General features: G+C 40.1%; 1 protein-coding gene across 1 annotated transcript in view; it reads left to right on the forward strand.

Annotated features, from left to right (window-relative positions):
• MAP3K1 (mitogen-activated protein kinase kinase kinase 1) overlaps positions 1-27,057 on the forward strand; it is a 68,312-nt gene that overhangs the window by 19,771 nt on the left and 21,484 nt on the right. The window contains exons 2-11 of the mRNA XM_054986287.1: positions 11,911-12,061; positions 13,098-13,304; positions 13,541-13,741; positions 15,429-15,545; positions 19,004-19,152; positions 21,183-21,304; positions 21,993-22,074; positions 22,163-22,340; positions 22,986-23,276; positions 24,629-24,750. Coding sequence (XP_054842262.1) covers positions 11,911-12,061; positions 13,098-13,304; positions 13,541-13,741; positions 15,429-15,545; positions 19,004-19,152; positions 21,183-21,304; positions 21,993-22,074; positions 22,163-22,340; positions 22,986-23,276; positions 24,629-24,750 — 1,620 coding nt within the window. The remainder of the gene's footprint in view (positions 1-11,910; positions 12,062-13,097; positions 13,305-13,540; positions 13,742-15,428; positions 15,546-19,003; positions 19,153-21,182; positions 21,305-21,992; positions 22,075-22,162; positions 22,341-22,985; positions 23,277-24,628; positions 24,751-27,057) is intronic.

Genomic DNA, 27,057 nt, shown 5'->3' on the forward strand with positions numbered 1-27,057 from the left:
CTATCCCCTACTCATTTTATCCTCACAACAGTCCTATGAGGTAGATTAGACTGAAAGAATACAGCTTGCCCTGGGTCACCCAGTGAGCTTTATGGCGGAGTGGGAATATGAAACTGGGTCTCACATATCCTAGTTAGGTGTGGTAACAACTACTTTGTACCTCTTTTAAAAAATAGATATATTCTAGGTAACATTTTATTCTGGTGATCAGATACAGTTTTCCTCATGCTTTTGAATTATTTACTTTGGCAGTCTTCAAATAAATATCTTTGTCAAGAGCTGTCTTTATACAACAGAAACTGGAACAGTTGGTCATATGTAAGAGAGTTGGGGGGAAATGCAGGTGTGCCACCCAAATATAAGACACATATTAGTATGTGTGGAGGTAATGGTGTTTTGTGACAGTTTTAGTGTGTCTGAGCATTTAGAAATGTTGGGCTACATGTGAGGTGGAATTGAACTTCACCAGGGCTTTTTTTCTGGGAAAAGAGGTGGTAGAACTCAGTGGATTGACAGCACAGGGGGCAACTTTTGGCGGGAGGTGGTGCCCCTGGTACCACATGTGTGCACGCAAAGTGTACGCATGCTCCCAGGGCCAATGACATCACTTTGGGTAAGCTGGAACAAGGGGGGGAGGTTTTAAAAGTTTAAATCGCCATCGGCAAAAATGGTCACATGGCTGATGGCCCCTCTCCCTGATCTCCTCATAGAGGGGAGTTTAGATTGCCCTCTGCGCCACAGCGGCGTGGAGGGCAATCTAAACTCCCCTCTGTCTGGAGATCAGGGGGAGGGGCCATCAGCCATGTGACCATTTTCAAGAGGTTCCGGAACTCTGTTCCACCGTGTTCCAGCTGAAAAAAAGCCCTGAACTTCACCATATATAATTTCCATAAGACCTGCAGATCATGGGATGCTGACACAACTGTACCTATAGCTGCTTTAACCAATTGCACTGACAAGGTATTCATTCCTAAGAATATTTTTTAAATGCCTCTTATCAAAATTTAATTTTGCTAGATAGCACATATGTAGAGATGTGAAAACCAGGGAAATAAGGGTGGGACATTTTTTTCCAAGAAGTGTTTCTGTTTCTCCTGTGGAGAAACATTCATTTGGGGAAGCCCTGAAAAATCTGTTTTCTTTTTTGGAATTAAGTGCTTTTTAAGACAAGAGTTAGATCAGCCAGCTTTTCTGCTTCTGAAAATGGGACGAGTTCCCTTTAACCACTAAATACAGCTGTTCCGGGGATTGTAGGACCTGCATGTATAAAAGCCATGTGGGATGGGGCAGAAGAATGCAGGGGAATTGGATAAGATTGAGTGAAAAAGCTAGCTGGATCCAATTCAAAGTTTTATTCACTCAAAACATGCCAAATGAAGATTTTTATGGAAGACAATCTACTACATTAGATAATAATTTCTGGGTTTTCTGTAGACATATCCAGTATATTTTCAAGGACATGTTTATTGTTTAATTTTATCCATTGGTAATTTACTATAATGTTTATGATATAATACAGTACTGAAAGAGTTCAGTGTTTTCATTGTTACAAGGTTAAATTTGATATCCAAATACGCTGTCATTGTCATAGATGCAGAGGAGTTAGCCGTGTTAGTCTGTAGTATCAAAATCAAAAAGAGTCCAGTAGCACCTTTAAGACTAACCAACTTTATTGTAGCATTAGCTTTCGAGAATCACAGTTCTCTTCGTCAGATGCATCTGACGAAGAGAACAGTGATTCTCGAAAGCTTATGCTACAATAAAGTTGGTTAGTCTTAAAGGTGCTACTGGACTCTTATTGTCATTGTATGAGACTGCTTCTGTCCAATAAACCACTTCCTTTTGTTTATTACAAAACATTGAGGGAGGGGGGAATCTGATGATTTTTTTTTTATAACCAAGGTGAAAACAGCAGCAAAATAGCCCTTATTGGGCTGAATGTTGTGTTGAATGCTTATTCCTAAAGGGGGTGCAGAGCAGCACTTTACGAACACTAGTTTTGAAAGCCCCAGAAGTATTTTTAAAAACAAATCAATAGAGCACCGTGTACTTTATCGGTTTGCAGTCAAAGGTCATAACCATAAGCTGTGCCAAAAAAGCAAAAGCTATGCTGGCAGAGCTCCAGGAAACCAGTCGCTTCTGAGGTATCTGAAATTGTAGCAACCATCTGTTCCATGACCTTTCTCAAAAAGTAAGGACTCAAAACAAAAGAATAACTGGCATCAAAATATAGGATTTTGAGCTGGCCTGTGCAGCCTGCTGCCCTACTAAAAGGGAGGCATTGGCTTGGATCCAGCGATGTGGGAGCAGAAAGGAAAATGTTCTTAGTGCAGTTCCACTTGTGCAAACAATAGTCCAAGGGTTGCAGCAACACATAGCCCTTCACTATAATTTTTTTATTAACATAGTGTGACTATGGAGCAATGAAATATGCAACTGATTGTTCACATTATTTTATTTAATTTGTTTTTGAAATTTTATCAGAAGAAATACCTTGTGCTGTGTCTTGGACATGCAGAAAAGATAGCAGGGATACAGTCACATTATGCTAACAGACAGTGGATTGGATCCTGACCGAATTGTCCCGATTGCCCTTCCCTGCCGCAGACTCCAGTTATGGCATTCCTTAGTGGTGTCCTATCCCCCAGGAGCCAACATTTTGTGGGGCTCAATGGGTTCCAGTTGGTAGAGGCAGAAAAGCTGCATTTTTTCCATTGGAAAATTTAGTCTGGATCCAAACCAGCAAAGCATAATTTTAGCGCTTCCGCTTGTGCAAGGACTGTTGCACACACAGAAACCAGTTCCAGTCAGTTGATAAACCCGCTTTTGTAAATTTATTTAAATCAATCTGCTCACAAGTGGGGACCTGCTTATCTGCAAGCTCTTCTGCTCTGGTAAGCATTGTCAATTGAAAATAAGATTGCCAGTTCACTGTAGAATGGTCATGATGACATATAATGTGAAATGCCATTCAGAAGCTAGCTAGAGAGGAATTTTGTTTCATAAAATGTATGGTGTATTTTTTAATAGCATGCTATCTTGGACAGCTGGCAGTCCTCCCCTTGAGAGCAGCATGAATTATCCTTCAGTCAGTTTATCTTTCCCCTTTGAACAGTGACAAGGAAGGTCTTGCACATCTGACAAATGGCTCAAAAATAATAATAGTGCCTCTACTGCTCTAGACAGGTAGTGCTTCACTCAGTGGTGAACAAGATCAGTGTTATTTTCCTGACAATACTGCTGGGGCTGAGAGGAGTGGCTTACTCAGGGCCACCTGCTGAGCTCATGGCGGTAGTGGGATTAGAGCCAGTAGAGTGCTGATTTGCAGTCCAACCATTTAACCCCTATGCTACAGTTTTGACTGGTTGGTTTAAATTTTAGGTGTAGTTAGAGACTAAAATGTGTAAAGAGCAAGCTTTGTAAAGAAATTGCTGTACCTGTTTAAATAAATCTCTCTCAATCCAGGTAAAGTAAGTCTGCAAAGTATTCCAAAGGCAGTATGTCATAGTACAGGGGTCCCTAACATGGCACCCATGGGCACCATGGTACCTGCTGACACATTCCCTGGCGCCTACCAAGTGTTTTTAGAAAATGAGTGGGGGCGGGTAGGACTCTTGCCAAGTAGGGCTTCTGATTGGCCACTGGAGATCTGATTGGCTTTGCAGATTAAAATAACATTGTTTCAGCAGCAGCTGCCATCACGATGTTAGCTTTATTGTCTCCCTCACTCCTCTTTCCCAGTATATAATTTTAAATTTATCTCTCTTGGCCCACTGTTTATAACTTTTGTCATGAAAACAGTAATTAAGAATAAGAATTCATTCCTTTTATTCCCGGCACTTGGGCTTCCTGTGCATGTTTGTGCATGGCTCTGCCTCCCATGTTGGCCATTTTGTGGTTGGGTCCCGTGTCAGAATTCCAAAGGATCCCACAGGCTCAAAAGGTTGGGGACTCCTGGCATAGTAGATAGTGTTAGACTCTTCAAATGCCTGCCTCCCCCTTTGTTTTTCTAGGTAATGTTAAATGACATCAGAATGTCTGACCCACATTATAGAGTTATTGTGAAGTTATAATGGGATAGTACCTATGCTTACAGTTAGTCAGTCTTAACTGTGGTTTCATAGGGCCATGCAAACATGAATATCCTGGCTTAATTCTGGCTCGCTCCCTGATGCTGCCCTTATATACCCCTTAGCTACAGAGCCATCTGATCAAAGCAGGGGTGATCAAATACTAGTTCACCATAACAAATGAGGGTTTTAAGAATTGTCTGTGAGTTGGATCCTAGTTTCACAAACTAATCATGGTCTGTTACTGTTTCTGACCAAAACCATGGAGGTTGTAATGGTGGCATATTTAGACTTTCAAGGGATTTTAGGCTTGAATTCTAGAAGAAACTAACAATGTAACTTTTTAGATAGCCATTATTTTTTCGTATTGTACTAGTTTTTGTATAATGACCTTAAAAGGGTGGAGTGTTGTATTATAGTAGGAAAGGCCAGCCCATTCAGTAGGCATTCCTGTGGAACAAATGTAGGTCTTGGGCATTTTGCTACATTATCTACTTCTTCCAGACACTTGCTATTGCAATATTATCAACAGTTTTTGCAATATTATCAACAATTTTTTTATAAAGAGTAATTTTCACCAAAGAATCTCATTGCTCTATTAGAAGTTGTTGTGAGTGAAAGTAGACTTGCTGTCTTAGCTCCTGTCTAGAAATGTATTTCTTTCCCTTTGTATCATATTATCTGTTTGGTGTAGTGGTTAAGAGCAGCAGGACTCTAATCTAGAGAACGGTGTTTGATTCCCCCTTCCTCCACTTGAAGCCAGCTGAGTGACCTTGGGTCAGTCACAGCTTCTCGGAGCTCTCTCAGCCACACCCACCTCACAGGGTGATTGTCGTGAGGATAATAATAATACACTTTGTAAACCGCTCTGAGTGGGTGTTAAGTTGTCCTAAAGGGCAGTATATAAATCGAATGCGATGAGGAGGAGGAGGAGGAGATGTTATTGCTATTATTAATTTGACAGATTTTGTTATTCTTTTGAACTTCTTTGGATCCCAGGGGGGATCCAACATGCAAATACCATAAATAAATAGCAGACCAAGACCATTGTGTTCTGTGATGGACATGGAGAAGTAGATAAGCACACGGGAAAGCTTGTAGAAATGTAAAGGAATATTTTTATTCGCTGTCCTCCATAGGAATGAGTGAAGCTTTTGGCCAAGTGGGCTGGGGCTGCTGCCCCCCTTTCAAAAGTATTTCCTGTGTTGAGCTGTTGTTTGAGACCAACAAGTTTAAAACTGTTTCAGATTGAGAAATAATTCCATGTTTCTTTGGCTCCTGGTCAGTAACTAAAGTATTGGATTGCCATACAAGTTTTTTTTAAACCTAAGAATTAAGATATTCTTAAATTTACGCACTGTTGGTCGTAGTGATTTCTACACGCAGGCACTGGCCAGGAAGTTCCCACAGCTGTTATAAATGGGGCCTCACTTGTACTGAGGAGTGTTATGTTAGCTGTGATGCCTCCATGGCGCGTGCATTATCACAAAATGCAGGTTGACTGAGCTATTGCTATGGGAAGTATCACTTTGGCGTTTCAGGCATGTGTGAAAAATCTCTTAACATAACATCACTATTATGATTACATACATTTAGATTAACTGTTTTGTAAAGATGGCTTATGGGTTTTGATAGTCCAGAGTATTTTTTCCCCTTCCTGTATTGATGAATATTAACACTTAATGCAAAATGTAAAAATATAAGAGATTTAACATTTTAAAGTTGTTCATTGGATTGGCCTTTGGTATTGGTTTCTGCTGTTTATAATGTTGTGTGGGAACATCATTTTAGTTAGAGACATGACAGTTCACCATCTAGACTGCTATTATAGCATTAATAAATATTGATAATTATACTTGATACTGAATTCGGGTTGTAATTGATGGTTGTAACATAAATTACAGTTGTATCGAGCTATTAAAATTAGGCAGTGCACTTGATATATTTTTGTAACTGTATGTGAAGAGGCAGTGTAAGTGCAAGAGTCTCATTTGATTAAGACTAGGCTAATTACTGTTTGGATGAAAAACAGCTATAATTAGTTGGCCATCTGCTCCTAGTGATGTTACCACTCTGCTTTACTTTCTTACAACTTCTTCCCTCCCTTTCCGCTTCTGTCACTGGTGGATGGGCCTAATCACAGAGCCAAGCTACAAGTGACGCCTGACACAGGTTGGACACTTGTCAGCTTCCCTCAAGTTTTGATGAGAAATGTAGGCATCCTGGTCTTGCAGCTGTAATGGAGAGCCAAGCTGTAAAACCAGGATGCCTACATTTCCCATCAAAACTTGAGGTAAGCTGACAAGTGTCCAACGTGTGTAAGGCGTCACTTGTAGCTTGGCTCACAGTGAGCAGACAAATGGTCCGACAAGACCAGCCAGATAAAGAATGACCAAACCCTGTGACCACTAGATAATGTAACAACTGTAGCAGCAAACTCCAAATAGTAGAAGAATGTAATTGAAGAAAGCTCCCTGGGATGAGGGTTTCAAGAGGAACTCTTGAGGTCGGTGTGGATTCCATAGAACTGAGACAGTGAATCATATGTTTGATCTACTAGTTCAGTTTGGGGTGGGGAGCATCAGGTTTCTTTATATTCTTACATCAAGTTTGCCCAGTGATCCAAAATAGTCTTGCCCCCACGTGAGAACTCGATCCAGCAGCCAGGAGAGTCCTCCTCTCTAGTTCCATAAGAAGTGTCTCTGTAACTAAATGTCGAGCCTCTCAAGACCTTGCTGCTTTCTCTTTGAGGCCCGTCTTAATTAGAAGGAGCTTTTGGCTCCTTCTCTAAACTGTCCGAGTGCTTCTGAATGTTGGTGTGATGTCTTTTCTCTTGAGTGGGGAAGGAATGACAGGTTCATTTGCTACCAAAGGAAGCCAACATTTGTGGATTCAGACAACCACACTAACCACAGATCATTTAATTAAGCCATCATTTTTTGTGATACCTGAAATGAGCTCATTTAACCAAATGTTCACTTTTTGTCCAAAGAAATAAAGCAGCTTTGACTGTTAGCGACTGAGTATTGGGGTAATATTGTATTGTATTTGTATATGCCTTTTTAAAAGGCTCTTATTAAGCGGGTTTGTTAAAGAAGATTCTAATGCTTTTTTCACTATTTACTTTATTAATATGCTACCATTCTCACCAGCGAGGATTTCAAGTGGCAGATTTCATTCTCCTCTACTCCATTTTATCCTCACAGCAACCTGTGAGGTAGATTAATCTTAGAGAGAGAGAGAGAGAGAGGGCGAATGATCCAAAGTCATTCAGGTGAGTTTTCTGGTGGTCACTGCCAGGCCCGGCCAAGTTGTGTCAGTTGTGAGGCATCATGTTGTACAGCACCCAGTGTTATACCAGAATGAATAGCATTGGCTCCCCAAGAGTCTGGAGACTCTGTAGTGTCCAATGTCCAGAGGATAACTGTTGTGTACCATGGCATATCTTGAAGGAGTTGTACATGGGGGTGGGGGGAGGCACTTGGCCTTTCTCAGTGCATGCATGCCTATGGACTATGAAATGTGTTCTGCTGGTGTAAATTTCTGCCATGTTGAGGGGCGTTCCTGCAATGGAGCAACATAGGAGATAACAAACCTCTGCTACCTCCTCAGTCCCTATTGTCTTCCATTCATGTAATTAGATATGCATTCAAAAGCTGTGGGAACCATACAACGTCAACTTCAGTCAACAAAAGAATGAAAAGCAAAAACACACACACACATGCACAGGCCCACCCACCCCCATGAAAAGAAAGCAGAATGAACTCAAAGCAGCACACATACACACACAGCTCCCCCCAATGAAAATAAAACAGAATGAACTCAAAGCTGCACACACATACACAGAAACCCCTGAATGAAATGAAAGCAGAATGAACTCAAAGCAGCTTAGCCTCCTCTGGAAAGCTGACCCCAGCAGCTCTGCTTGCACACCCTCTCTCTCTCTCATGAATGAATGAATGAATGAATGAATGAATTTTTAAAAAAGCAGAATGAACTCAAAGCAGCTTAGCCTCTTCTGCAGAGCCCACAGGGCCGAAGGAGGAAGGAATTACGTGGGCAGATTCTAGAGCTGCCAGAACGGCATTCCAGAGCGTTCCCCCTCAAAAAAAGCCCTTTATTAAGAGCACAGGTCACTTTTGCACTTTGAAATATATTTATAAATTATAATATTTGGATTGTATGACTGATTTAGCATTTGCTTCCAGTAGTGGTTGTACCACTAAGGTTTTTGGTTAGCGTACTGGGAGTGCCTCTTGTATTTTTACCCCCTCAGTCCCGTCAAGTTCCACACTGGTGCAGGTATTTATGCCAGCAGCTCACCAGCAGATGGTTTTGATGGGGCAGCAGCAGCAGCCAGAACCAGCATGGTGGCCTGGGAGTGATGTGCCAGTGCAACTCCTGCTTATACTGACATATTTTGGAGATACGTAGCTAGTTGGCTTTTTGAATTATTTTGGGGCACTCCCCCCCCCCATTGCATGGTTGGTTTCCTACATATCTAATCATAATTTATGTAATGAAACTCATTTTAAAGTAAAATAAAAGGCTTAATGAGTAATATGATTGGCCTATATTGCCAATCATAACTTTAAGTCTCTCCACGCTCTTACGTATCCTTTCCCCACTTGGTCCCACTGATGCTTGTTTGCTTCCTTCTGCTTTTTCTCTTTCGGCTGAAGTTGTAATATGTAAACACCATGGAAGACTAAGACCAAAGAATGAAGGGTTTCCTCAACAGCTTCCTATATAGGTCAAGCCTTACTCTGTCTGATGGGGCTTTTTGCCATACTGTAGACCAGTCGACTAAGATGTTATTGACTGTTGCCTGAGACCATGCTAGTATGTATTATGGGCTTTATCCCAGGAAGTCATCCAAAATAATAGAACTGAAACAAATAATGTATTTCAGCTTCTTTGCATGCAAATACTTGTTTACAGTTTAACATTAAACCTTTTGAGTATAGATAATGATAAATTTTGAAATTTATTCTTAGTTTCACCTAATGGAAGCTTTTTTTACAAGTTATTTTTAGTTACGAGAGTACACACTTCAGTTTTAGATGATTTCCCACATCCTTTTGTTGAAGCAAGGGCAGGTTGGCTTTACTGCCACATGGGAGGAAGTCAGTAGCTTCTGTTCTTTAGAGGAACAAATAAAGATTGTTAGGCTTTTATTGTTGTAGTACATTGTTAATAAATGCTTGCGTGAAGCCCACAGGGAAGTTTTTAAATATCAGTTCATATGCTAACAATGGATACTTGAACATATAGAAGAGCCTGCTTGATTTTGCTCCTGCTCAATGATAATTTTCAGTGGAATTCTTTTGCACAAATCAGATCTTGTAAAAAATACAGCTATTTTCCCATTCTGATTAGTGAGAGTGGATTTAGGTGTTTGTGTTAGCTACACAAACTTCTAATCTTAATTTTACAATAACCCTTATGATAATGGACTCGAACCTCCAAATACTTTACCAGCATATTTAAAGTCCATGAAAATACCTCAATATTGAGATATTTTCTTGGCTGCTAGATTAAATGCTGTACTAACTATGGAAATGAAAGGTCGCTTTTTGAAAATTCCCTTTTCAGAACGTAAATGTTGCTATAATACAGGTAAGATAGGAACCTTGGCTCACCTAGTAATTGAATGCCCAAATTTCAATGAGGAGAGACAAAGATGGATTACTCCGATACTTGAGAAGAATGAGCTCACAAATATTAATCAAATAATTTACAAGATAAGGACCTATACACAACCAGGTCACCGGCATCTTATCTTTTAGTAATCCAGCCTAAAACTAGGAAATGTTTGTGACTGGAGTAAGATTCTTTTATCACTATATTGGCAATAGTAGTTTTAGTATTCCGGTTTTTTGTTTGTTTGTAAACATAGGATCAGGCTTAAGGCTATGGCCAAAAGAGCTGTACCAGGAAAGGAAAGGAAAAGTAATAACCCTTTCCTGCAGCAGTAAAATGACTATGCTGTATACATATATGTTGGATATTGGAATGGCCAGTGGTAAGAGAGGGTTTCTGTATATTGGGAGGAGATATGATGGGAAATTGTGTATGTTTGAAAGGCACTAACAATGCAGTCCTAAGCAGAGTTAGGCCCCTCTAAGAACATTGAAGTCAGTGGGCTTTTAAGGGGTAACTTTGTTTAGAATTGCACTGCCAGCCCCCAAAATCAGATATGGCAGTCTCCATGCTGCTTATATTCTCTCTTGAGCTGGTAGCAGAGTGCAGTGTGCAGATGCAGAATCTCAGCTGCCGTTGTTCAGGCGTAGCCTGATGAAAGTTAACTTTTATCTGCTGATAGAGCTGGCTCTGTGGAGAGGTAGCACAGAAATCATAAATAAAATAAATAATTGTGCATTCCATTGAAAACAAATCACTAGAGACAGACTGTTTTGGCTTGGACATTTGCTTTGTGCTTGCAATTTCTGACATGGCTTGTTTTACCAATACTGAAAAGATGGAGGAGAATGTAACAAAAGATAGAAGGTAAATACACTAACTGGATATTTTTTGCAATTCTAATCATAACATTATTCATTCTCATTCCCTTGCTCAAATTGGGTTGTGTATATACACAAACTCTATTATTCATTCATTCATTTACTTTATTAAAATATTTTTACCCTGACTTTCCTGGTGGTTCAAGGAAGCATACGATAACAGATTAAAAACATTTACAGTTTAAATCAAGATAAAATAACAATGGTGTGTGTGTGTGTGTGTGTGAGAGAGAGAGAGAGAGAGAGAGAGAGAGAGAGGCTTATGGGCAGCCCCTTGTGGAGCACTTCATGTTTGTTTCAAGATTGCAAAAACATCAGTGATGATAATAGATGCTGACAACAGTGATTATAGTGGTGGTTTGTTGGCATTTTTTGTTTACTTCAGTTGATGTTGTAGACTACACAAACAAACTATTCATATCCTGATTAAATTTGCTTTTGCGGGGAGAGGTTTGGTTACTAATTCATTTGTAGATCATTATATTATCTTTGGTCTTAATGATAGATACTGACAGATACTCTTTGGTAGATTTGGATCATAGTCTGATTACAATTCCTGTTTTTCGAGTAAAATTGTTTAAAGGTTTGTCATAATTAGCTGTCTAGAAAAAATCACAAATAACATTCAGAAGATACACCGTCTTCTTTCATGGCTATCTTTGTTAGCTTATTTTGAAAGTTTTTAAAGCATTTTTTGTACGAATTTACTCTTTTGGAAAGGTAGGTCATATACTGTCATAGTACCTTCCCCTCTTATCTAAGGAAATGAAATTGTCATTTATCTGAATTGCTGTTCTTGATAAAGCCTGTTCAAAAAGTCTCTCTGTATACAGTGCCATACCTTAGGGATGTATATTATCACAGATTCTGAAGCATTAGTAGCAGAAGGGATTTCTTTCTCAAAAATGATTATAAAGGGCTTTTGCCTCTTCCTTAATGATTAACATTAACAGTAATTGCACCTCTATTGGGGTAGTGTGTTACTTAGAGGCTTAAGCATTTTGTCCCCACCACTGAGATCTATCTTTTATCATGGATAGCCATGTTGGTCTGCTATAGAACAACAAGATCTGAGTCCAGTGACACCTTAAAGACCAACACAAATTTCAGGGTATAAGCTTTTGGGAGTCGGAGCTTCAGCTCTCAAAAGCTCACATTCTGAAAATCTTGTGGGTCTCTAAGGTGCCACCAGATTAAAATCCTGCTGTCTTTTAGCAATTGGGGAGGGAAATGAAGATCTGAGGGTTCAGCAGTTAAGTATACTACTCTGTTAACTAAACGTCACATTTATAGTTTTTGCTTTTTCTTTTTCATAGTCGTGACATGGAGAATAAAGAAACTCTCAGGGGGTTGCAGAAAATCGATGACCGCCCAGAAGAGCGCATGATCAGAGAGAAACTCAAGGCGACGTGTATGCCTGCCTGGAAGCATGAATGGCTGGAAAGGAAGAGCAGGAGAGGTCCTGTGGTATGTAGCACTGAATTTTTTTGTTTTAGAATGTAATTGCTGAAAGAACAGAATTAATTTTGCTTTTTTTTTTTTTTGCTTTGTATAACCTTACAGTTAATACCTGGCTCTGCTTTTCTGTTTTATTTCCTTTCATTGCTGTTAATTGCTAATTACGAAGCTTTTAATGTCAAAAAATGTACTGGATATAGTTGAAGTCAAAAATCAATATATGTTGCTCATTATATTACAATACTGCCCTCTATCGTCAGCATTACATGTGTATGAAGAAAAGAAGCGGGATTTTATTCATAGTTAGAAGCAAAAACAGTTTAATGGAACAATGTCAAAACTAATATTTTAGTATTTTACTAAAAGGTTTAAGTAGCTAGGCCCTGTACAATGATAAAAATCAAGATAAAAACCAGTGATAAAAACCAAGTCCTAGACTGAAATACAAAAAAACACACACAAGGAACTAGCAAAGAGATACATAAATGGCAAAGCAGTTGATATGACCTTCTTTACCAGAAAAACAAAAATATATTCTAGTAAATACTAAAGCAACTGTTCAAAGAACTGTTTATGACAATTTCAAAGAGTCCTTGTACTTGTGTGTATTATGTGATAGCACCTTTCTTGTAAGATGCATGGCTGTCAAATTAAATGGATTTTCAAAAACATTTCGTGACGCCTCATCATGGTTCGCTGTCAAAGGAAATGGTCATATTCTGTTGTATATGTGAGAGCTGTTAACCAAGTGTCAGCACTTCGGATCTCAGCTAAAGTATACCTTTGTGCTAGTTTACCAATACTCAGATTTTACAGTGCTTCTTGCAGGGAGTTCAGACCATGGGCTCCCAGACTAGATTAACAGGAGTACCTCTTCCCATATGTTGTGAATCCTCACTGTCCTTTTGTAGGGAAACAAGGAATCTTAACAGAAGGGAACCTCCAAGTATACTTAGAACATGCTGTGAATGTCTCTTTTCCTTAAATAAACCTTAAGGTGCTTTAAATAATTTCATAAAAACATATATATCTATTTTTTTACAAGGTGGTAAAGCCAATACCAATAAAAGGAGATGGCTATGAAGTAACTAAACCAGCAGTAGAAGCTCCGACTGAAGGGCAAACAACTGCTACTTCACCTACTCAAAAGGGAAGACGGAGCCCTTCTCCTAGCAGTTCATCCTCATCCTCTTCTAGGACTATTAAGTCGGAATCTCCTGGAGTAAGAAGAAAAAGAGTATCTCCAGTGCCTGTGAGTTTGAGATCTCTTATGTAATAGGGCTGAGGAAGGAAATGACCAATATGTAAGAAAAGCAGCATAGACATTGGAAGTTTTGAAACTACATGGTAGAACATGTGCCTGTATTTTTAGCACAGAAGGAAATTTGCAGTGTTTTGTGATTTAACGGAAACTGCATTTATGGGTTTGAGGGAAGAGGGAACTCATGACAGAATTGCTGAAAGTTAATGGAAACAAATTGGTTTAAGTTTCAGAGTGGAAGAATAACACCACCACGAAGAGCTCCGTCTCCAGATGGCTTCTCTCCATATAGTCCCGAGGAAACCAATCGCCGAGTCAATAAAGTCATGAGAGCCAGACTGTACCTCTTACAGCAGATAGGACCCAATTCATTCTTGATAGGAGGAGATAGCCCTGATAATAAATACAGGGTTTTCATTGGGCCTCAGGTATGTATTGCACGCATTGCACATAGTAATCGTAAAGAACACTGAGAGGATCAACTAGTTTTATCAAGATTAAGAGCATACAGTGGAGAAGAGGAGAAAGATGTAAGCTGCTTTGGGTCCCCATTGGGGAGAAAAGCAGTGTATAAATGACATAAATGTTCTAATAGGCTTTTCTAAAATGATTAATCTTTGGAAAAGTAGTGAAGTAACCTTACTTTCTAGGTATTTCTGGCATACCATATATCTAATAGCTCCATGCGACCCCCTGTGCAGATAAAAAAAATATCACAGGACTAAGGTAGAAATTGCTGCAACCTTGGGTGAAGCCCCAAGTTTAAAGAAAAGTATAATTTAGAAGGGGGAAAAAACCCGGAGGTGAGTTAGTTGTTTCCAAACAGGTTGTGGATGAGAGAAAGAGAGATTCTTTTTCTCTCAAACTTAACAGTAGCATTTTGGGTTGCCAGAGCAATCTAAAATGATAGCAAAAAGGGTGGTGATGAGTTTGTAGGGAAGCAGGCACGAGGAGAGATCGAGGAAGGGAGAAGAACTTGCAAGGAACTGAAAATAAGCAGATGCAAACAGTCAGTGGAAGGACCAAACAGGCTGTTGAACGGTGGGAAGGAGAACATAAGCAAAGCCATGTTGGATCAGGCCAGTGGCCCATCCAGTCCAACATTCTGTAACACACAGTGGCTAGAAATCCAGTGCCATCTAAAGGACTGTCAGTGAGGCCAGGACACCAGAAGCCCTCCCACTGCCTTCCTTCCAGCACCAAGACAACAGAGCACCACCTCCCCACAAAGAGAATACCATCTATCTCCTGTGGCTAATAGCCACTGATGGACCTCTGCTCCATATATTTGTCCAGTCCCCTCTTGAAGCTGGCAATGCTTGTAGCTGCCACCACCTCCTGTGGCAACGAATTCCATGTGGAGGATGAGGACTGAGTGACTTGGGGAAGAATGCGGGACTGTGAGGGGAGTTAAGAACAGGGAAAGGAAGTGGAGCCAGCGGAGAAAATAAAAATGGGCAAGCTGAGCCAGAGCAAGGGGGAAGCAGAGGATTGTAGGGGAAGGAATGGGATTTACTCTCCTCATGAACCTGTTCAAGGTAGCTTACAAAGCAGAACGTAATAAAAACACAAAATTATAAAACCATTAATAATTAATTTTTAAAACCCAGTCAAAGCAGAAAAATAGCTTAAAACACGAGCAGGTTAAAATGACACTCATAAAACAGTTCTGAGTCTGAAAACAGACTGTGGAAATGATGTAAGAATATCATCCCTTACTTCAAAACCTGGGTAAAAAGTTATCTTTTGGATCAGTTCCTAAAAGATAGCAGGGTAGGCTCCAGTAGAGCCTAAAGGAGAGGGACATTCCCTGGGTAAGGTGTGCCACCATTGAATGGGCACACTGCTGCTGCTTCCTCTGTTGAGTGACTTAATTCCCATTTACTGGGTATGAGTGTAGGTGTGGCAAACCACCAGTGAACTGTAAGTAGCCCTCCTTAGGGCATGTTGGTTGGTTGCAAGAATGTGTTGTTTGCCCTGCATAAAATCTTCATAGCTGTGGAAAGAAAACTATCTGGAGGATAGTAACAGATTTCTTAATAGAGCAATTTATACCTCCTGAAAGAAGTGTGTAAAAAATCCAGAATAATACAATGAACATCTTTGTGTTTACAGACCTGCAGCTGTGGTCGTGGAACATTTTGTATTCATCTTCTGTTTGTTATGCTTCGAGTGTTTCAACTTGAACCTTCAGATCCAATGCTTTGGAGAAAGACCTTGAAGAACTTTGAGGTACGGCCATTCTGCCTTGGAGACAGGCTGTTATACTTGCAATTTCCTGAAAGGTTATGAAATTATCAGAATTTACTTTGTTACTTTTAAAATCCATGTTAACAAGCATTTACAATGAACAGGCATTAAATAGTTTTATAGAGGTTGTTGGACAATACGCTTCTAACATGATATCTTCCATTTTAATGGCTAGTTTCTAGCGCACACTCAACAGGGCAAATGGTGTTGGAGAGACTGAGAGTAAGACATTGCATAATGTATTACTTTTATGCATCCTCTCAGTTATTACTTTATTTTTATTTATTTAAAACATTTATATGCTGCCTTTCCACCCAAAATAGGGTCTCCAAGGCAGTGGACAAATATTAAATCGCTTAAATTTAAAGTAACATTTAAAATGTGTGTATAAATACAAAAAACATACAGACGTATAAACACACAGGAAGCAGGGAGGAGGTCAATAAGAGTTTACTCTTAGCTGAGTTCTGGACTATGCCAGCACTGACACTAAGTGAGATTAAGATGATCTTGGTTCCTGTTGCTTAATTTTGTTTACCTTAATAGCATTGTGGCGATACCTTATGATTATCTCATGGTAAGGTGGGTGGCAGGGAGTTCATGAGCCCATGCCTCATCTTTGTTTGTTAACTGCTGTTACATCTAACAGCAGTCAGTCCTCTGCTCCGATCCTAAAAGTAAAAGCACAAGAATAATGCAGATAAGATCAGGATAATTGATTAAGAAAACATGAGACTCAGATCCTTCCGAAATTAATATTCCACTTTCTACTTTCCCTCCTGGTAATGTAGATAGGTGCAGAAGGCAGAATGATAATGTTTTATTTATTTATTATTTTATTTACATTATTTTTCACGGAGACTCAAGGCAGATTACACAGTGTAAGTCAGTGTGACCAATGGCTGGGACATCCACTAAACAGTACAATAGAGCTGAAAACAATGCTGAAACAAATTATAAGCATTTAAATATGACACGTTAAAAATACAGAAATTACCTTGTAGGAGCATATTTAACAGCAACGGGCTGTAATCAGTAGTATGGTCTACAGTCCCTGTCCCTTTACCAGAGCATCTTTCTGAATAATTTCCTTACAAGTACAGCCTTCTTACTTGTGTATGTTTTTTTTAAAAAAACCTCCTGAACAGTTCAGTTTTTACAGTTTGTGGAAAGCCAGAAGAATGGGAGCCATCTCAACCTCATCAGGCAGGCCATTCTATAAGCTGGGAGCCACAGCAGAGAATTGTCTTGTGAGGTTCCACAGGGTGCAATCTTATCCCTCATGTTATTCAACCTCTATGTAAAGCCTTTAGAAGAGCTTGTTTATAGCTATGGAATTAGATGTAAATATGTGGATGGCACCCAGCTCTGTACCTCCCTATCCAAATCCCTTGGTGATGGAGTAGATGTCTTGAGCCACTGCCTGACTGCTGTGGTCGAATGACTGAAAAGAGAACAAATGAAACTGAACACAGACAAGATGAAAGTCTTATTGGTTGGAAAGATCTGTGCTTTCAACTTTTAGTGGGGTTCAGTTGACTTTGCTGATTCAGGTAAGATCCTAGGGGTTATACGGAATGCAGCATTGCTACTGGAGAAGCAAATTAAGGCAGGTGCAAAAATGCTTTCCCACAGTCCAACTTGGAATTTCCCTCCTACCTTGACACAGTCGATTGGGCTACCTTATCCATGCCGCAGTTCCGATATTATCAGGAGCTGGTTGAGCATGCATACTATTCTCATTCTGCAGTTACTCCACTGGCTGCTCATCAGCCAGGTGCAATTCAAGGTACTGGCTATTCCATATAAACCTCTTCATGGCCTTAGTTGCTCATATCTGTGAGACCACCTCTCTCTCTATGCTCTGCCATGGAAACTTCACTTATCTGAGCAAGACTGCCTGCAGGTGCCACTCTACAAATGGGCAAAACGAACAACTGCCCATACACACACATTCCCACACTGAAGATAGCTGGTCTCTAATAGCAATCCTTTGAGTTCCATGAAGTAAGATTTAAACCAATCCAAGGCACATCTTCTGATACCTACTTCTGCCTTGAAACACCTCAACAGGATGGTATGATATATATATTGTATCAAAGGCTGCAGATAGAGCTAGGAATAAAAAAGCTCATGGCCTTAGTCTATATTCAGGTGGAGGTCATCCATTAAAGCCACCAGTGTCATCTCCATCCCATAGCCGGGCCAGACTGAAAATGATCTATAGCACAAGAGTTATGCAAGAAGATTTGTAGTTGGTCAGCTCCTACTCTCTCAGTCACTTTGCCTAGAAAGGTCAGATTAGAAACTGGATGATAATTGGCCACATCACTGTCTAAGGATGATTTTTTTGTTAGTGCTGGGGAGATAACTGCGTCAGAGTGGCAGAAGTGCTCTTAGTTAGTGACTGATTTATTTATGATAGACATCATGGGATTATTTATGTGGTCCTTGTATGATTTTAGCAGCCAAGATGGTCAAGGATCCAGTATTCAAGTAGTGGCCTTCACAGATCCCAGGATCCTGCCAATATCCATTTTGGAAACTCGGTCAAAATGGTCCATAACTAAACCAAATGATGTATATTAAGCATTTCTTTTGCCTCGCCTGTATCACAGCTGACATACAGATCAGAGTGAATTCGTATTATTTTTATCAGCAAAATTTTTTGCAGAGGTTTCACTGCTAATTTTCTGTTTCTGGGACAATAGAGGTTCAGATTTAGAAGTTAGTAGATGTTGAGATACCTTAAACAATTGGAATAGTTGTGAACTAGCTGATACAATGGTTGCAGAGGAATAATGTTTCTTTGCCACTATCACTGCCAGTAGGCTCTGTGGCATCATGCCCTATCAGATTCAATGCAAGCTTCAACCAACACCTTCCTAGATGTCTTCCAGCCTTCTCTAGATTACCCAGCTCCGTGGTAACGTCCAATGTGGATGTCATCAAAATTCAAGGATCCATTTACTCATACTTTCTGTGAGGTTCTTTGAACAGCAGCTCATTCTTTTTTCCTGGTTGACTAATACTATTTTTAAATTTATTTATCCTTTAATAATGGTATTATTTGGTATATTACCAATACTCTCACTGGCTTAAATACTGTTGACCATGAGTATGCAGCTGTTCATGGATACAATTCCTCTCTCTCATAAGCAGCTCCCAGGTCTTGGGTGTTTTATTTGGGCTTTTTTGTTCTTGTTTTTTGTCCATGAGGCTCCTGTAACCTCTAACATCAATGTTTTCGAAGTATCTGGAGGCTGTTGGCAGAAGGGAGAGAGAACCATATTGTGAGCATCTTTTTGCTTGCACTTTGTAGGATCCAAGCCATAGATATTCTATTATGTTGCAATTTAATTTTTCTAATTGAAATGAGACATTTTGTGTGAGGCATTCATAGCATAATAGCTACTTTTAATGTTTTCTTTCAATGTTAGGTTGAGAGTTTGTTCCAGAAATATCACAGTAGGCGTAGTTCAAGAATCAAAGCCCCCTCTCGTAACACCATTCAGAAGTTTGTATCACGCATGTCAAATTCTCATACATTGTCATCATCTAGTACGTCTACATCTAGTTCAGAAAACAGGTTAGTACTTCTACTAAAGAAAGTATTGCATTGTAAGTAGTGCTTTTATAAAGATTCTCAGATAATGGATAAATGGATAATAAGATTTGTTTTCCTTTGTCATGCTGAGTTCCAATTCATATATAAGACATCCTCCATTACAAAAGTTCTGATAATTTTGATTTGCCAGATACTTGCAGCAAGAATGTTTTTAAATTTTCTGGCTAGCTAAGTTTGCAAAATAATTTGTGTGTTTCTGAAGTTACTTTTCCATTAGCTATGTCTCTTAAAATAATTTAATCTCAGAATCTGCTGGGAAGTTGAATTGCTGCTGCTTGTCATATCAGGATTGTGCCTTCTCGCTCTTAGTGTAATCTTTTCATAAAAGATCCTAGTCTGTATTTTATATGCTATACGCATATAACAGGATCTCTTTTGGAGTCTAATATGGTCTTAAAAGGAGTATCTCGCCTTTTAAAATAAAATTTCATTTTTAAACAGGCAGTTGGATGGCTGAATCAGCATCCCCCTTCCCCCAATTTTTATTTGGCTCCAGCACCTTTACCAAATTTTAGTCAAAGGTATGGCAAACAGTTTTCACTTGTAAAAAAAATACATGATGTTTCAAATTTGCAAGAAACAGAGTGGTTCCTGTTCTTCCTATAGGATTTTATATGTAAATATTCATATTTACATTAATACTATGCCTGAGTATCTAAGTTCCATTTTTGTGAAGCTCGCATAAATTATTGTGCCTGCCTATTCACAAGGAGGTACGCTTGTGTGTCAAGATACAGTTGTGATGCTTGGGCAAATGTCTGGAGAACAATGTGGTATCAAGGATTACAGACTTGGTTATTGCGGGCCTATAATATGTCATCATTTGTATTGATACACCAACTAATTTTGAAAACTATCAGTTTTTCATGTTATGGCTTTTTGTACATGAAGACTTTGTGCTTGTATACAGAAAACATGCATTGACTCCCAAGCTTTCGTATTGGATTGAAATATAAGATAATACGGCTCTGGCTTCCATTCATTCATCCATTCCTGATTCACAGGATACGTTCTAGTGTATTCGTTTTAGCTTTTGAGACAACTACTAAAAATCTGCAATAATATTTGTATGTCTTCTGCTGGTTGACTTGTTACCTTAAGTTATGTACTGCGAGGGGCCATAAATCTCTTTTTAAAAAAACCTTAAATACATGTTAATGCAATGTTTCCCAACCTGTGGGTCAGGAGTCAGGAGCCAAAAGTGGGTCGTGAAGCCTCTGAAGGTGGATCAGGCCAGCCATCTGTGATGGTGGCTCCTGCTCTTTGCACCCTTCTCTTTCTCTCCTCTTCTTCCTTTCCAGCTTCTCTCATTCGCTCTTCATCCTCTCCCTTTGCAACACTATAATGAGGGGGGAAAGTTGTCCGGCAACTAGTAATGTTACAATAGTAGGTGGAAGGTGGGGGGAAGGCTGGAGAATAGGTGAGAGCTGTTCAGAGCCTGGAAAAGAGAGAGGAATAGAAGAAAAGAGAGAGAAGAGAAAGATGTGTGTGCAAGCACAGGCTCTGTCTTGGTGCAGCTTCTTCAGCATCCCAACCTCTTTCCAAGCCCCCAGCAATCTTTTACTGCCTTTTAACTGCTGTGGGAGAAGTACTGCACTGAGCCGCTGGCCACCTACCTCTTTGCCGACATCGGCCATCTTCTGCATCTCCTCAACCCGGCTACTAGCCATGGTAACTAAAGGGAACCTCCACATTCAGAGGCAGTAAACCTCTGAATACCAACCAGTGCCAGGAGACAACTTCAGAGGAAGGCCTCAGCCTCTAAGCTCTATTACTGGTTTTCTATAGTAACTGGTTGGCCACTGTGCAAGATAGGATGCTGGACTAGATGGACCACTGGTCTGACTTAACCATAATTAGTTAAATTAAAACATAGTTTCACCTTATGTCTCAACTTTATTTTTTATATACCTGGATGTTCAAAGGGAAAGGAAGCAGGATAAAAATAATCAGAAGAATTACAATCCTTCTCTCTCGCTCCCCTTTAATAGTATCAAAGATGAAGAAGAACAAATGTGCCCCATTTGCTTGCTAGGCATGTTGGATGAAGAGAGTTTGACTGTTTGTGAAGATGGCTGCAGAAATAAGCTTCACCACCATTGCATGTCAATATGTAAGTTGATGATGATATTAAGTGTGTACTTGCGTTGAACAGGAATCAGTCCTTTCATTGGAAGATTGGCAGAGTGGGTCCTTGCCAACTTCACTGATGCGAGATTAATGCATATACTTCATTTGTTATAATGCTGAGCAATACCTGAAGAGTGCTAAAACTATATATAAACAGGCATCTTTTAAAGATGAACATATCTTAATGAAGTAAGCCTCATGAAAAAGCGAATGTTTAGAATTACTATTTTGCACATTTAAAATAGGAACTAAAGTCATTGTTAGTAGCTTTTATTCCATTTTAATATTTTTAAGTAGTCATTTTTTGTAGTAGCTACAGCCTTGGTGTTGCTGCTGATACTTGGAATTTTGGTTTCAGTTGTATTGGTGTCAGTCCTAGATAAGCAGGAGTTGCCCTTTCTCTTTTATGTAGTTGTTTCCATGCAGGCAGAGAATGCTGAATGTTCCTCCATTTGAAGAAAGTAATGACTTATCACAAGTTGATACATTTACCATAGTTTTTCATCAGATATAAATCTATAATTCTCCATATATTCTGTTTAATATTTGCTTGTTAGTCTGGGAGATATTTGGCAAAAAAACTGAATTCAAAATCATAACTATCATTAGTATTACCTAGCATTTTAGTAATGCTAAATTACAAACTTTGTTTTGTCCCGCTGCTATTTTAGGGGCAGAGGAATGTAGAAGAAACAGAGAGCCTCTTATATGTCCTCTTTGTAGATCCAAGTGGCGATCTCATGACTTCTATAGGTAAGGATGTATTTTACTCAGTGTGTTGTGTAAAATATCTACCAGTGTGGACATACTTATGAATGTTGTATTTTGTGTTCGCTTACAGTCATGAGTTGCCAAGCCCTGTTGACTCACCTTCTGTTCTTCGTGTGGTCCAGCCCCAAACGCCGCAGCCCACAGCTGGCTCACCAAGGAGGAGTCAAGATAGTAATTTCAACCTTACTCATTATGGGGTTCAGCAAATCCCATCAGCTTATAAGGAGTTAGCTGAACCATGGATTCAGGTATACTAAATTTCTAAAAAGTTTTACTTGCTGTGTATTTTTTGGTTTTAGACACTTAGAGATGCCAGTCTCAGGGCTTTCTCAGGGACAAATTAATTCATCAACATTAAATTATGTTTCTAGAGCAGATATGGAAAAAAGATAACTGCTGTTTGCTCAGTAGATGAAACAGACTTCTCCATTCAGTGTGCAGTGGGTATTGTGCCCGGAAAACCCACAACAACCATAGCTCTAAATGGTTTACACTGCTACCATCTAAGTAGTATTCTGCCCCCCCAGCTAATAAATATGAACATACATTTGTGTTTGCTGCTTTGTTCTGTACTTGCCTGGGGTAGATTGTGACTGCTAGACGGACTTCATTGTGTTTATGCAATGTATCATGCCTAACAGTGAATGGGAGATAAAACTTATCTGACACTTTTTATTTCAAACTTAATATATCGTTGAAGTGTTATGATATTAAATTTTAAAAGAAAGAATTCTAAACTGATTCTGATCTGCTGGAGAAGCATGATACTGCTGTTTCCAGACTGTGCCCCTTCAAATCTCAGTGGAACTTTGTGCTTTTGAATTCAAATGCTTGAGCTCATTGTGTATTTGCTGTCAGCTTACGCTCTTCCTTCCTTTTTTTTTTTTTGGTAGGTATTTGGAACAGAACTAGTTGGCTGCTTGTTTTCTCGTAACTGGAATATACGTGAGATGGCCCTTAGACGCCTTTACCATGATGTTAGTGGTGCTCTGTTATTGGCCAACGGGGAAAGCACTGGAAATTCTGGAAGCAACAGTGGGAACACCACAAGTGCTGGAACTCTAGGAGCAGCTAGTGGGTCATCGCAGACCAGTATCTCAGGAGATGTTGTCGTGGAGTCCTGCTGCAGTGTACTTTCCATGGTCTGTGCTGATCCCGTCTACAAAGTGTATGTTGCTGCTTTAGTAAGTAGTTCATTCTTTTCTAATAATGAATATCCGAAAGCCTTTTTACAGTTTGGGCAAGTGGTAATGGGGAGAGTGCTCTTCCAGCACTCAGTAAATACATATGATCACAGCAAAATGACCCTCAAATGTCTGCTACAAAGGGGGAAGATTTGTTATTCTGCAATCCACTCTCCTCTTTTTGCTGCAACTGACTATATTTTATTTATAGTCTACTTTCTTCGCTGAGACTTTAAGGTGGATTACATAATTTAAAAACAATGCAATAAAAACTAGTATAAGACATGACATTCCATAAATAGCACAAGGTGGATTAGAAAAATTGTACAACAATTGTCTGATTTTCTAACAAAAATAGAAAACAATGCAGTGAAAAACGGTATGTACAATAAACAGTGTAATAAAGTACAACCCTATTTGCTTTATTGGACTACTGTTACTCGCTCAACGCTGGACTTCCTTTGGAGCTGCTGCGTGTGTCCTAACTGGTACTCCATACAGGGCACATGTTTCTCCATCTTGCAGCAGTTGCACTGACTTCCTGTGGCATTCTGGATCAGATTCAAGGTTTTGGTTTTGACCTATAAAGCCCTGAGTGGACTGGGACCAGCATACCTGCGGGACTGCCTCTCACTGTAGCACTTAGATCATCTGATAAGCAATTATTGGTGGTCCTTGGCCCCAGGGAGTCTCAAGTGGCCTTGACCAGAGCCAGGGCCTTTTCGGTTCTGGCTCCAACCTGGTGGAACTCTCTGTCTGTGGATACTCAGGCCTGCCAAGATCTTCTATCTTTCTGGCGGGCCTGCAAGACAGAGATAATCCGCCAGGCATATGGTTGAGGCCGTTGAGTGTCATTTGATGAGCCTCCCTACCAGTCTCCTGTTGCGGGGGGGGGGGGGGTGTATGTGTTGTACTCTCATCTTGCCCCCCCCCCATTTAAATCAATTCCAATTAGAATGTTGATCCCTCCTTCCCTCCCTTCTCCCCTGTGCACTATCAGCAGGGGTAGATGTTGGCTATGGACCATCATCTTGGGAATTGCGAGTTGTAAATTTTTAAGCTGTATTTATGACTGTGAGGATTTTACTGTGGTTTTAATTGTATTTTTGCTTGCTGTAACCCGCCCTGAGCCTGTTCATGTGGGGCGGGGGGGCGCTAGAAATTGAATAATAAAATAAAAAAATAAAATAAATAGAAAAAGTCTTCCTGAACTATTCTGTTTTACACATTCTGCAGAACAGTAGAAGTGTCAGAGCCTTCCTGGGCTGACTTAACCACTTCTGCCATACTATAATTTATACAGTTTTAATCAAGGGATTGTAATTTCAAAAACACTTGCTTTTCCTTCTTAGAAAACATTAAGAGCCATGCTTGTATATACACCCTGCCATACCCTAACAGAAAGGGCGAAGTTGCAGCAGCTTCTAAAGCCAGTTATAGAGACTATATTGGTGAAATGCGCAGATGCAAACAGGTATGGTATTTGACCTAGTGGTCTTGATCTTGGCTTTTTATACATTTTTATTGAAATTTGCTTTTTTCTTTAAAATATTAGCAACAAATACCATGAGAATTGTTTTGCCCATTGACTGAAATGCATGCTGTTGAAGTATGAAACGTGATACAAGTCCTCGATCTGTAGAATTAGTAGACTATGACAAAGTAAGCACCCACAGAACTTTAACTGAGTTTAGAAGATGGCATATGTAAATGAAAATGCATTATTTAGTGGTTCCACAGCAGGACAGTTTCAACCTGTGGGAAATGCCTGCGCTTTCAATGACAACACACCCAAACCAGCTTGCCTGGGTAGCAGTTATCAGGGTTCTGCTGTTTTTGCTGGAGTAATTTGAACATCGTAGGTTTATGTCCTTCTCTTTCTTCTTCCTTTCCCATTATCCCAGTAACACCTGTAAGAAACTAGGAGACACTCCTCAGTCCCCCAAAACAGGTGGGCAAAAGCACATTCCCAAGAATATCCCTTCACTTTCCTGCATTTCAGCAGCCATCCCTTCACCTTGAAGAATTGTGGAAAGCTGTCTTAGAGAAAGGAAGCCCCACTCTTCACTGTTACTTCTCACCCTATGCCAGGAGGAAGGCAGAAGTCAGACCAGCAAAGCCTCCTACATGACTCTGAGGTGGCAAGTCTCACTCAGAGCTAAGCTACATGAGATGAATTACATGAGGAGGAGCACGTGAAGGGAGTTGCAATGTTAGCTGGGAAGCTGAGTTTTAAAAGAGATCGGAAAGCTTTGTCTATTTCCCCTCTCTACAGAGCCAGGGAGATCCCTGCTCAGAGGGTTACTTTATTTCCTCTTAGCCTCTGGAAGGAGAGGTGAAACTGACAGAGCCTTCCATAGGCAAAGAGGAAATTAACAAACCCTCTGAGCAGCCATCTCCCTGGCTCTGTAGAGAGGGAAAATTGACAAAGCCTTCCGATCTCTTTTAAAACTCAGCTTCCTGGCTAACGTTGCGACTCCCTTCACATGCTCCTCATGTAATTCGTCTCTTGTAGCTTGGCTCTCAGTGTCTTAACCCTCCACCTTTTTGGGGGAGAAAGGTGCCATCTTGTGGCATGGCAAGGCAAAGCTGGGAGAAAGGTGGGGAAAGTTGTTTGGCTTAGCTGCCAGTATGGTTACTCTTTAGGTGATCAAATAGTCTCTTGGTTCCAGGTTCCTCTTCCTGTGCAAGTACACAGGGAGCTGAAGTGTTGACTTGGGATGGTCAGGAACAGAGCTTCTCTTTTGAAGAACCACTGTATGTGATCATCACAGATGCCGGTCTCCTAGGGTGGGAAAGTCCTTTTGAAGAGGGGTGACACAAGGAAGATGGTCCACGGAAGAAACCCAAGGACAATCAGTTGGCTTGAACTGTGAGCAATCAGGGTGGCCCTTGAAGCCTGTCAGGATCTGCTAGAAGATTAGGACACCCTTTTTTTACACGAACAACACGTCACTAAAGAGGTTGTAAATCTTCAGGGGCATGGGAGCATCAAAAGGCTGTCTTTCTTGAGACTCCAAGGATTCTGTCATGGGCTGAAATCCATCAAGGTGGGTGTCGCACACATGACAGGAGACTGGCTCAGCAGACAAATTTTAGAGCATACAGAATGACGTCTCCCTCTGTGCATTTCCTACTTCAGATGTTATTTAGCAAGTGGCATATACATACTGAAGTTGTTGGCCAAAGGGAGTTCCGTATGCTTAATTCCAAGGGTGAGCTAGAAGATTCTGACCAAGCAGGCATCATTGTGAAGCCTCTCTAGGGCAAGAAGGCCTTGGTTTCCAGACCTCTAGTAGTTGTTCTTCTTCTCTGGAAACTCCTACAACATTGGGACCTGCTGTCTGGAAGGTGAGAGGCAATAACTTTCCGATCTAAGTTATTCAGAAACAGATACTTCCATTACTCTTTATTTTCACACATTCACTGCTTTGTGCTTTGAAAGGTTTTTTTCTGTCTTGGTATAATTATTGACCCCAAGATGGTGGGAGGTGTCTGACCTACTGGAATGTTTACAAGATGGAATAGACGAAGGGTTTAACACCAGTCACTAAAAAGACAAATGATAGCAGTGGCCAGCATCTTGGGTCATAATAGGGGTAGACTTCTTTTTCAGGATTCTCGTGACCTCAGGTTCTTAAAAGGGACACTACTGTGATCTTTCTCCAGTTCATAGTTCTCTGACTTGGAACCTTAATTTAGTGCTTTCCTCTCTTGTATCTGTATTTCTTGAGCCAAGGCCATTTGTACACTCATGAAAATGACCTTAAATACCATGTTC

Source organism: Eublepharis macularius, chromosome 8 (assembly GCF_028583425.1).
Source record: "Eublepharis macularius isolate TG4126 chromosome 8, MPM_Emac_v1.0, whole genome shotgun sequence".
NCBI classification, from domain to species: domain Eukaryota; kingdom Metazoa; phylum Chordata; class Lepidosauria; order Squamata; family Eublepharidae; genus Eublepharis; species Eublepharis macularius.